Below are 11322 nucleotides of genomic sequence, written 5' to 3' on the forward strand. Positions count from 1 at the left end.
GGAAAATAAAGAAGTATTTGTCATTTCCTTTAGCTATTATAAGTCAGTTATTATAAAGATACACACATCGCATACATGCTTTTTAAATAATAATGCATGGCAATGTACTAAGTATATATAATATTAGTTAAGGCATAATATACAATAAAACACATCAAATAGCCTACTTATACTTGATATTTAAACAAATACTTGAAATAGCAGCAGTTTATTGAGTTTATTTTCTTCCATGTTGAAAGTATCCAAAAAACAACCAAAAAATTGCTGTAAAAAAGTTTAGTTATTAATATACATGATGACATAAATGTTGTAATGTAATGCAGATTTTAATATTTAAAAAAACAAACAATTTTTGCACTAGGGTTGGTATGTTGCCAAATGAACACGTAGATAAACCACTGAAGAAGACCAGGACCACAAGGGACGTTTTTGCATTTTAATTTCTTCTCCAGATGGTGAAAACTGAAAGCATACACAACATGCTCTTAGAAAAACTGAGCTCTATACAGACGAAACTAAAGTCATACATCGGCGCTTTAAAGTGCATTTCCCAATCAGACAATACAAAAATACATTACTTAAGATCCTTATAAACACATATATAAACTTACGGCATTGCCTTGTCAGAGCTTTAGAGAGAATGGCGACAGATCGCTGACCGTGTAATGCTGGATTCCGCCTGCTCTGTTTACCATGAAACCGAAACCGGAAGTTAGCGCGGCAGAAGCGGAAATTAAATTGTCCGCTAATATTTTTAAATAAAACTTACAAATAAACATGAAATACTACAAGAAACTTTTAGAAATGCTTTTTAAACATTTTAACCCATTTAACTAATTTATTAAATTACAGACTGCCATAAGGCAGCACATTCCCCGCCTGACCTCAGGGAGGTCACTATCAACAACAAAAACTTAGAGGGAATCAGTCCTTTGGCAAAAGAAGAATGACTTCAGTAACTGGTCGCAAAAAAGTCTTTCTAGTGCTTTGGTCATTTACTGTGACCTCAACCTTCCTTACTCGATTGTCCTTCCCAGGGAAAGTTGCCGTGACTCTACTCATGAGCCAGCTGTTCCGTGGAACCTGCTTGTCCTTGAGCAAAACAAGGTCACCAACTTGTAGGTTTCGACAAGGTACAGTCCATTTCTGTCTCTGCTGCAATAAAGGCAGATACTCTCGCCTCCAGCGTGTCCAGAACTGGTTAGCAAGAACCTGAACTTGTCTCCATTGTTTGGTGTAAAGGTCCTTGTCCAAGAAATCTCCAGCAGGAGGTATAAGGCACGATTTCTGGGTTAGCAGCATAGAGGGAGAGAGAATGAAAGGATTGTCTGGATCGGACGAAACTGGAAGGAGTGGCCTGGCGTTTATGATGGCAGACACTTCAGCCATAAGTGTGCACAATACGTCGTGAGTGAGTTGCACCTTACTTTGAAGCAGTATTGAATCCAGTATTCTTCGTGCAATGCCGATCATGCGCTCCCAGGCGCCTCCCATGTGGGACGCATGAGGCGGGTTGAATTCCCAACTGCAACCTTGATCATTCAGGTACAGTTGCAGAGCCTTGTCCATTCCTAACTCCTTGGAAGCCCCAATGAAATTAGTGCCACGATCCGATATAAGTTTTTTGGCAGGGCCTCTCAGGGCAAAGAAACGTCTCAGGGCATTTACACAACTGCTGGTGTCTAAGGACTCAATCACCTCAATGTGCACGGCTCTAGAGCTCATGCAGGTAAACAGGATAGCCCAACGCTTACTTTGTGCATGTCCACCTCTGGTACGTCTGGTGGTTACTGACCAAGGCCCGAAAACATCAAGGCCTACGTAGCTAAAGGACGGACATGTTTTCAACCGTTCCGGGGGAAGATCTGCCATGAGTTGCTCTTCCTGCTTTCCCCGCAGTTTGCGACAGATAACACACTTGTGGATTACTGAATTAACTAGTCTCTTTCCACCGATTATCCACAGACCTCCAGCCCTTATCGCACCTTCTGTAAGGTGACGACCCTGGTGCTTGACCTGTTCATGGTAGTGGCGAGTGAGCAGGATAGAGACATGACTGTCTTTTGGGAGAATTATCGGGTATTTTTCAGAGTTCTCGAGCTCTGAGTGTTTGAGTCGACCTCCAACTGAAATGATGCCGTTGTCCAGGACTGGGCTGAGCTTTTCCAAAGGGCTTTGCTTGGCGATGGATTTGCCAACGTTGAGGGCAGACAGCTCCTTTGCGAAGGTGGCCTGTTGCACTTGTTGGAGGATGACACGTTTTGCTTGATCCATTTCATCTGGTGTACGAGGAAGCTGACATATGTGCCACCCTTTACATCCATGGTTTGAATTGGAGCCATTGAAAGATTTTGCCATGTGAATGAGGAAGGCGACTGCACGGACCAAAGACTTGAAGGTGGAAAAGCGCTCAAAGCGCTTACAGGAGACTACTTGAAGGTGAGTAGCACAAGTGCTCACTTGTGGCCTGATTTCACAGTCTTTGTCAGGCTCAACTAACTCAAACTGGTCGTTTTCATTTTTTGCTTCTGGGGGTGAACGACGGATGAAAGAGGGTCCCGTGAACCAAGTTGTTTTTGCTAGTTGAGATGCTGTGAGCGAGCGTGATGCGTGATCCGCTGGGTTCTCCTCTGTGCGCACATAGTGCCACTGCTCCGGCTTTGAAGACTGGCGAATACGCTGCACTCTGTTGTGAACATATGTGTAGAATCTTTTAGATTCGTTGCAGATGTAGCCCAAGACCACCTTGCTGTCTGTGTGAAAGTGAACTGCATCAAACTCTATGTCCAACTCATTCTTGACAAGATCAGCTATCTCTACAGCCAAGACAGCGGCGCACAGTTCCAGTCTTGGTATTGTGGGCTCTGACTGAGGAGTTAGTTTTGATTTACCCATGACAAACCCTACTTCAACTTTGTCATTTGTATACAGAGCTCTCAAGTAGACTACTGCACCTATTGCTTTTGTCGATGCGTCTGAAAAGACATAGAGTTCTTTGCGCTTTGCCTGACTGAGAGAGGTAGATGTGTACGTTCTCGGGACATGGAGTTCCCTTAAGTCCTGCAGCGAATCCCTCCAAGCTTCCCATTTGCTCTGCTTATCTTCTGGAAGTGGTGTGTCCCAATCAGAGTTTTCTGAGGTGAGTTCTCTGAGTAAAGCTCTTCCTTGAATGGTGACTGGTGCTAATAAGCCTAGTGGATCGAAGACACTATTAACAGATGACAAGACACCTCGACGAGTAAATGGCTTGTTTGTTGTGGCCACTAAAAACGTGAATGTGTCTGTCATGGTTTCCCAAATTAGGCCTAGACTGCGCTGTGATTGTGTTTCCTCACCACTCAGATCCAGATCTTTCAAGACTGCTGCGCAATCTTCAGGAGAGAAGGCTTGCATGACTGATGGTGAGTTAGAAGCAAACTTATGCAGGCGCAGATTGGACTCAGCAAGTGAAGCTTGCGTTCTTTGGAGCAAGTCGATAGCTTCGGCTGCAGAAGGCACAGAAATCAGTCCATCATCGACGTAGAAGTGTCTCTCCACAAACTTGACTGTGTCAGCTCCATAGTCTTTCGCTCCAGCTTCAATGGCCTTGCGCAATCCGTAAACAGCCACAGCGGGAGATGGAGAGTTCCCAAACACATGGACCTTCATCCTATAGTCAATGACCTCCTTTTCAACATCATTGTCCATGTGCCACAGAAAGCGAAGATAGTTCCGGTGATCCTCACGCACCATGAAACAGTGAAACATTTGCTGTATGTCGGCCATGACAGCAATGCTTTCTTTACGGAAGCGGAGGAGTACTCCAATGAGACTATTGTTTAAGTCGGGGCCAGTGAGGAGTACACTATTGAGTGAGACACCGTCCTCTTGGGCACTGGAATCAAAAACTACCCTGATCTTGTTGGGTTTTTGAGGGTGGTAGACCCCAAACGTGGGGAGATACCAGCATTCTTCTCCTTGCTTAAGAGCGGGCGCTATCTCAGCGTGACCGTTGGAGAAAATCCCTCCCATAAACTCCACGTATTGCTGCTGCATGTGGGGTTTCTTTTGCATGTTCCGTTTGAGAGACAAAAAACGTCTGACTGCTAGCTCTCTATTGTTAGGCATTTTCCGGCGAGGCTCTTTGAAAGGAAGTGGGGCGACCCAGCTATTGTCATCGTCTCTGTACATGCTTTCGCCCATGATCTCTAAAAAGAGTGTGTCATCTATGGAGGGAGCTGGCTCATTGTCGTTTTTGCTGCGGTTGAAAACTGACTGTCCCAGACTTTGCTCTGGAGCCTTAGAGTGCCTGTTAATGCATGGCGTTTCCCTGAGCTGACGGAAGTTATCACACTGTCCAAAAACTGTGGGGCGGCCATTTTCAAGAATAATTGTCTTGAATGAGTTGACTGTGGGCTTGTGGACCTTACCTACACACACCTCCCCAACTACGACCCACCCTAAATCTAGGCGCTGGGCGAAGGGCGCATGATGAGGGCCATTAACTTGTTCCCTTACTTTGTGTGCACGTAGAACATCTCGCCCAAGCAGTAGAAGTATTTCTGCCTTATGGTCTAGCTCTGGAATGTACTTTGCTATGGACCGAAGGTGTGGCTGGTGCCGTGCAGCGTTTGGTGTAGGGATCTCGCTTCTTTCATTAGGAATGTCCTGACATTCAATGAGAGGAGGGAGTGGGATTACCACAGACCCATCTAAAGACTCAATGTGAAAGCCTTCAGCCCTTTTCCCCCATGTTTCAACGAGGCCTGAACATGTTCTTAGATCATAACTGACTAGCTTATCTTTGATCTTGAACAGATCAAAGAACTCTGGCCTGGCTAAGGAACGATTGCTCTGATCATCAAGTATGACGTAAGCCTTAACCGCACTGTCCTTGTGACCCTCTGGATACACCTTTGTGAGACATATTTTTGAACAAGAACGACCCCACTGACCTGGACCGCACACTTTGGTGCATGTTGTGGTTACTGCGATGCTATCTGAGATATCTTTTCCCTCCCCGCCATCCTCTTGTGCGGGAGCAGGAGCCTTGAAGGTTTGTGGTGGAGGGCCAGGATGCATTACTGTTTCGTGGCTCGTACTTTCACATTCGGAGCACTTTACTGTGGATTTGCAGTCCTTAGCGAGATGAGTGTCCGAGGCACAGCACTTGAAACAGATTCCTTTCTCTTTGAGGAAGGCCTTTCTTTCATCGAGCAGTTTGTACCTGAATGTCCTGCATTTATTGAGTGGGTGGGGCTTATTGTGCAGCGGGCAGTTGCTTTTAAAGTCCTTGTTGGGGGGTGTAATATTAGTTTTATTTACGGAGATGGGTTTGGCGGAGCTAAAGTTTCTCAGGTTGGGTCTTTCTAATTTTAATTGTGTTTGGCTGTTCTGTTGGTTAAAGCTTGGATCGTTACGTCTCTTAGCTTCTTTGCATATGAACTTGCAAAAGTAACTGAAAGGTGGAAAGCAGTCATGATGATCCTCCTTATATTGTGAACCTAGTGACATCCACTTCTCCTGAATTCCATATGGGAGTTTATCCACAATTGGCCTGATTCCGCGTGACGTGTCAAGATAAAGAAGACCGGGCAGATACCCATCCTCTTTTGCTCCTTGAATCTCCTGTAACAGATCCCCAAGTTCCCTCAGTTTCACATTATCCTTTGCTGTAATTTTAGGAAAACTGTCCAATCTCTGGAAGAGCGATTTTTCGATGATTTCAGGAGCCGCATAACACTCTTGGAGTCTGTCCCATGCTTTCTGTAAAGCTACTGCAGGGTTATTGACATACACAGAGCGAATGCGTTTAATTTGACTGCTTGACTCCTTTCCTAACCATTTTGTCATCAAATCGAGCTCTTGTGTTGGCGTGAGGTGAACGTCTGCTGTAGCCCCGGTAAATGAGGAGAGCCACGCTCTAAAGTTCTCTGGTTTGTCATCATATTGGTATAGACCTGAAGTGATGAGGTCACGGCGTGCCATATATTGTGCAAGTGGCTCTGCTTGGTGTGACGTGCTACCAGGTGAGTTGTAAAGAGGCACGAAAGGGCTGGAGAATGGGTTGAGTGCGTTCTTTGTTTGTTTACTTTTTGGTTTAGTCTCACCTTTAGGAGAGGAGGGTTTGGTTTGGATAGTCACGGATGTGTGTTGGTTGTGGCGCTTGGGCCGAGTGTTAACAGGTGAAGTCTCTGCGTCTGAAACGTCGTTTTCAGAAGGATTCCATGTGATGAATGTGCCCTCTATTTCAACACTTCGGTTGCAGGTGACTGGAGCGGGGTCATTATGTTTATTCACATTCATTTGAGATTTCACATATTCACATGTTCTTTCTTTTTTAACTCTATCTGATTCTGATCTTCGGCTCTCATGCCCATCTCGTATTGCCTCTGCTTCTTCTAGCACCTCTGCCTCAGCTACTGCGGCATCTGCTTCTCTTTGTAATTCTAGCACCTGTAGCTCTGTGTCGATTTTCACCTTTTCCACTTTTAACTGTGCTTCCTTGCTTGCATATGAGGCTCTTACCCTAGCGGCTTCTGCTTTGGCTCGAGCACGAGCGGCACTGCTTGCAGATGAGGATGAAAGACTTGAAGCATTTGTAGCAGATCTGTTGCTAGCTGCCATTTTGACCACGATGAAGCTCTTAATGCTGCCTTTTCACTGGTATGTTGCCAAATGAACACGTAGATAAACCACTGAAGAAGACCAGGACCACAAGGGACGTTTTTGCATTTTAATTTCTTCTCCAGATGGTGAAAACTGAAAGCATACACAACATGCTCTTAGAAAAACTGAGCTCTATACAGACGAAACTAAAGTCATACATCGGCGCTTTAAAGTGCATTTCCCAATCAGACAATACAAAAATACATTACTTAAGATCCTTATAAACACATATATAAACTTACGGCATTGCCTTGTCAGAGCTTTAGAGAGAATGGCGACAGATCGCTGACCGTGTAATGCTGGATTCCGCCTGCTCTGTTTACCATGAAACCGAAACCGGAAGTTAGCGCGGCAGAAGCGGAAATTAAATTGTCCGCTAATATTTTTAAATAAAACTTACAAATAAACATGAAATACTACAAGAAACTTTTAGAAATGCTTTTTAAACATTTTAACCCATTTAACTAATTTATTAAATTACAGACTGCCATAAGGCAGCACAAGGGTATTTAAAATAATGAGATGGATGGATGGATGGATGGATGGATGGATGGATGGATGGATGGAAATATGACATTTCTTTGTGAGAAATATATCTGTGCACTCATAAATTATGTCTGTAAATTGCGCTGTAAGCATTTCTGTGATATTACGCTATAGACTCACTGTCTTCTCTAAAGTCACATGAGGACTGAGATTGTTTTTCTGCTTTGTGTGGAAAACAAACAATTAGCGCCTTTGCATACATCGCATATTCAATACATTTGACAGTAATTAATGCAGCAAGATTTAGTCAGTGCATGGCTAATCGATCGCTCTCTGCCCTGTAGATGTGTGTTAAATATATGATGCACAGGATTATACTGTTACAAGGATTATTCTGCTGTCTTCTTTGCATTTGTTAATAAGGGTTTGACTTTATATCAAATAAAGTGTGAATCCCCAGGCCCAAAATCCTATTTAATGTTTAAATGCATATAAATATCAGTCATTACTCAATATTTGCCAATAATATGTCTTAGTGAGATGATATTTAAATGCTTAGTTTTATGATCAAAGCTCTGTAGATTTAAAAAAAATATAATGCAATGCAATACAATGATTGAGAGATGAACAAATAAACCTTCCTCAAAGGCCTGATTATATTATATCGATTATATTTATATATATAATAACTTATATAGATTATATTTGATACTTGTGATTTTTCTAAAACAAACATATGAATGGATAATCAAGTAAACTGAAGCAGCTTCAGTCCAGTTGAAATTGTACTAATATCAAAGTCATTCTTATGTTCACGTTATAAAAATCAGTGCAGATTTGACGGCACAAACACGTGAAGCACGAGCTGAAGGTTTGAACAATTATACTAAAAGACTTTTACTTGCTAAAAAAGTCTGGAGGAGATTGAGAGCAACGGGTTATTCAGCAACGTTTGATCATTTAGAGGGCTTAGAAATGTTAAATGATAAAGTAGGCTTTAATAGGATTATAGTTATTAGTTCACCTTGAAAACTCTCACTATAACCAGTTTGTGTCGATAATGACCAGTGCAACTTCAGATTTAAAACGTAGAAAAACACCTAAATTATGGTTGCATCTAAAATTATTCTATAATTGAAATGTCAACTTCAATCTTTTTCCATGTTTTGTAGTCAAATTCAAGGTCTTGTGAATTACAGTCAGGTTAAATAGCAGCCGCGCCAATGTAAGTCTAAAAAGAGTTTTCATCTGGAAGCACGAGAAAAGACAATCATGCTACCCTGACAACAAAGTGTCTGCCGAGATCCGGCTCAGATCCGGCCCACATCCGGCCCCGATCCGGCACACATGGATTCCACACGTACAAATGTGAGCCGGATCTGAGCCGGATCTATGTTGCTGTCTGGGTAGACATGGTATTGCTGCTGTTGGGCTGGTTCTTACATCGACAGTCAATTTTTTAGATTAACTTGACTTAAAGTCCTTGAAGTTGCTGTTTGATTGGACTTTTTCCTTCTCTGTTGTGTGTTTGTTTTTGTTTTTTTAGCACAGTACAAAAGCGAGACCTATTGTGAGATCTAAAGGCAATACTCTATTGTCAGGCCAGATTTGCTGTGTCAGTTCATGCCTCTGCTGTTGTTTGTGATATATCGAAGCGCAGAGGTGTTTAATGCTTCAAGCTGACCTTGCCGTTCACTTCACTAGAAATATATCAAATGAAAGAGATGGGCCTAGACTGAGATGTTCAAATCAAGTCAGAAATGATCTCAGTCTTTCCTCCTAACACAGAAACACATTTCCCATTTGATCACAACCTCTAACACTGGCATTGATTTTCTCTGTCACACCAAGACACATATTTTGTCTAAACTGCTGTGTTCTTGATGTACTTCAAATGAAATTACACTTGTATGACGTCATTTGCAACAAAATCAGGCCAAAACGAAAGTTTGTTGGTAAACACCTTCGAACTCCCATTGGTCCATGACGATGATGTCATAGATGGGTGTGGCTCTGAAGCTCCGCCTTCTTCTTTGATCTTCTCCTGTCTGTCAAGGTCGAGTAAAAGCATGAAAAGCAAGCTTCTATCTATCATCAAGTCTTATGCATTGTAATGCCAAAAAGACATGTATCATCTGCTCATTTTTCAGGAGACCCGGATAGTGTCGGCGACCTAAAAAACTCTGCACTGATATGAATATGCAAAATGTGTCTAGTGAATATTAATGTGTCTCGAGTTCATGCTAGTCTATTCAGAACAGTGACCTGCCGTTCTCTTGTTTTGGACTTCAAAAGTACATTACACAATACAACATGATATATGTAGTGAAGAGCAGAGTTTGATATAAACTCTCGTTGAGGGCTGAACACAACTCCACGCGCCCTCAAGATGTGAAGCTCCAATTTCGAAGTGAAATCTAAAATAAATGGAATACAGTGTTGTCAAGGATTCAATTATTTGGAGAAAAGTTTATGGAGGCGAACAGTGAGATGTGCCTGTGTTTTTCAAACAAGTTTTTGATCAATTTTCTGGAGATGTGACTTGAAAGATACACCGAGTGTTTATTTTGTGCCGTGCGCTGCGGCAAATTAAACTGACTCCAGACCAGAGCGTGTCTAAAAGAACAGCATTTATCTGAAATAGAAAGCTTTTGTAACATTAAACTCTACCGTTCAAAAGTTTGGGATCAGTAAGGATTATTATTTTATTTTTTGGGGGGAAAGAAATAAAAGGAATCAATACTTTTAGTCATCAAGGATGAATTAAATTGATCAAAAGTTACAGTAAAGACATTTAGAATGTTACAAAAGATTCTGTTTCAAATAAATGCTGTTCTTTTGAACTCTCTATTCATCAAAGAATCCGGAAAAAAATTGTACACCACTGTTTTCACGTTTTTTGAGCATCAAATCATCATATTAGAATGATTTCTGAAGGATCATGTGACACTGAAGACTGGAGTAATGATGCTGAAAATTCAGCTTTGATCTCATTTTAAAATAGAAAACAGTAATTTTAAACAGTTAAACAGTGTGTGTGTGTGTGTGTGTGTGTGTGTGTGTGTGTGTGTGTGTGTGTGTGTGTGTGTGTGGCTCCAGCATACCTCAGATGAGCGGGATACTATATATAATGTTTTAAATAAAAAAAATAAAAAAATTGTATTTTGTCTAATTGATTTGTATGTCAGTAGTACTTATGTAGGATAAAAAGTAAAATGAATTCTTTATCAAAATGATGAAATCTAATTTATATTTCGTACAAATAAAAATAATTACAGGACTGATTACTGATTAGCTTGGTTTTTACAGTACGCACTGTATTACACAATTACAGTAACCATGTAGTTACTGTAAAACTGAAATACGGTAATGGGTCTGTAAATCTTAATCTTAATTAAGATTGATCATTACAGACGATTCTCAGGTTGAAACCTGCACTGTTAGAGTTACATTGCAGTAAGTTACTGTAAAAAAAACCTTGAAATGTCTAACAGTGCAGATTTCAACCTGAGAATCGTCTTTATTCTCCCAGAATGGCTCAGCAGTAACAACAGCCTGTGTGTGTTTCAGTCGGCCCATGTGAGAGGATCTCGCTGCCCATCACGTGTTAGTCAGCTAGAATGTGTTAGGAGATCGCCTGGCAAGTGTTTTGCCTCAGGCACATCTTGGACCGAGTTCAGAGCGGTTTAGTGAGTCAAACGGGTGGGAGCGAACAGCTGAACACGAACACGAGCGAAACGCTGTTCAGAACCTCCAGAAACACGAGTGACCCGTGACCAGCAATACTTCAGACCTTTCTCTGTCATGTTCGAGTCTGGGGACAGCTTTACACCAACACAACACCAGTAAGAGCACGTATCAACATGTTCACACACAACCTTCCTGACCAGGTCCGTTTAAACACAGTTTCAGGGGTTTAGGCCTAACGCTTGATTTAGGGAAGAATTTATAATCCCAGCTAACAAAAATATGCCCTTAGAAACGTCCTCATTAAGTTATGAAAACTTTCGGTTACACTTTATTATAAAGGGGTCATAGAATGAGAATTCAAATGTTCCTAGATCCTTTGACAATTAAGAGTTTTTTATACAATAAATTGTAATATCATATAATATCTATATATATAATATCATATAATATCTATCTATATATATATAGTATAATATATATATATATATATATATAATA

General features: G+C 41.5%; 1 protein-coding gene across 1 annotated transcript; it reads right to left on the reverse strand.

Annotated features, from left to right (window-relative positions):
- Positions 1–372: 372 nt before the first annotated feature.
- On the reverse strand, positions 373–6606 carry LOC311083807 (uncharacterized protein; the record flags this gene model as incomplete). Its single annotated transcript, XM_084115550.1, has 2 exons — positions 373–462; positions 612–6606. The coding sequence occupies one exon, from the start codon at positions 6604–6606 to the stop codon at positions 925–927; it is 5682 nt and encodes a 1893-aa protein (XP_083971676.1). The 3' UTR covers positions 373–462; positions 612–924.
- Positions 6607–11322: the final 4716 nt, after the last annotated feature.

Source organism: Abramis brama (assembly GCF_963993115.1).
Source record: "Abramis brama genome assembly, chromosome: 5".
NCBI classification, from domain to species: Eukaryota; Metazoa; Chordata; class Actinopteri; order Cypriniformes; family Leuciscidae; genus Abramis; species Abramis brama.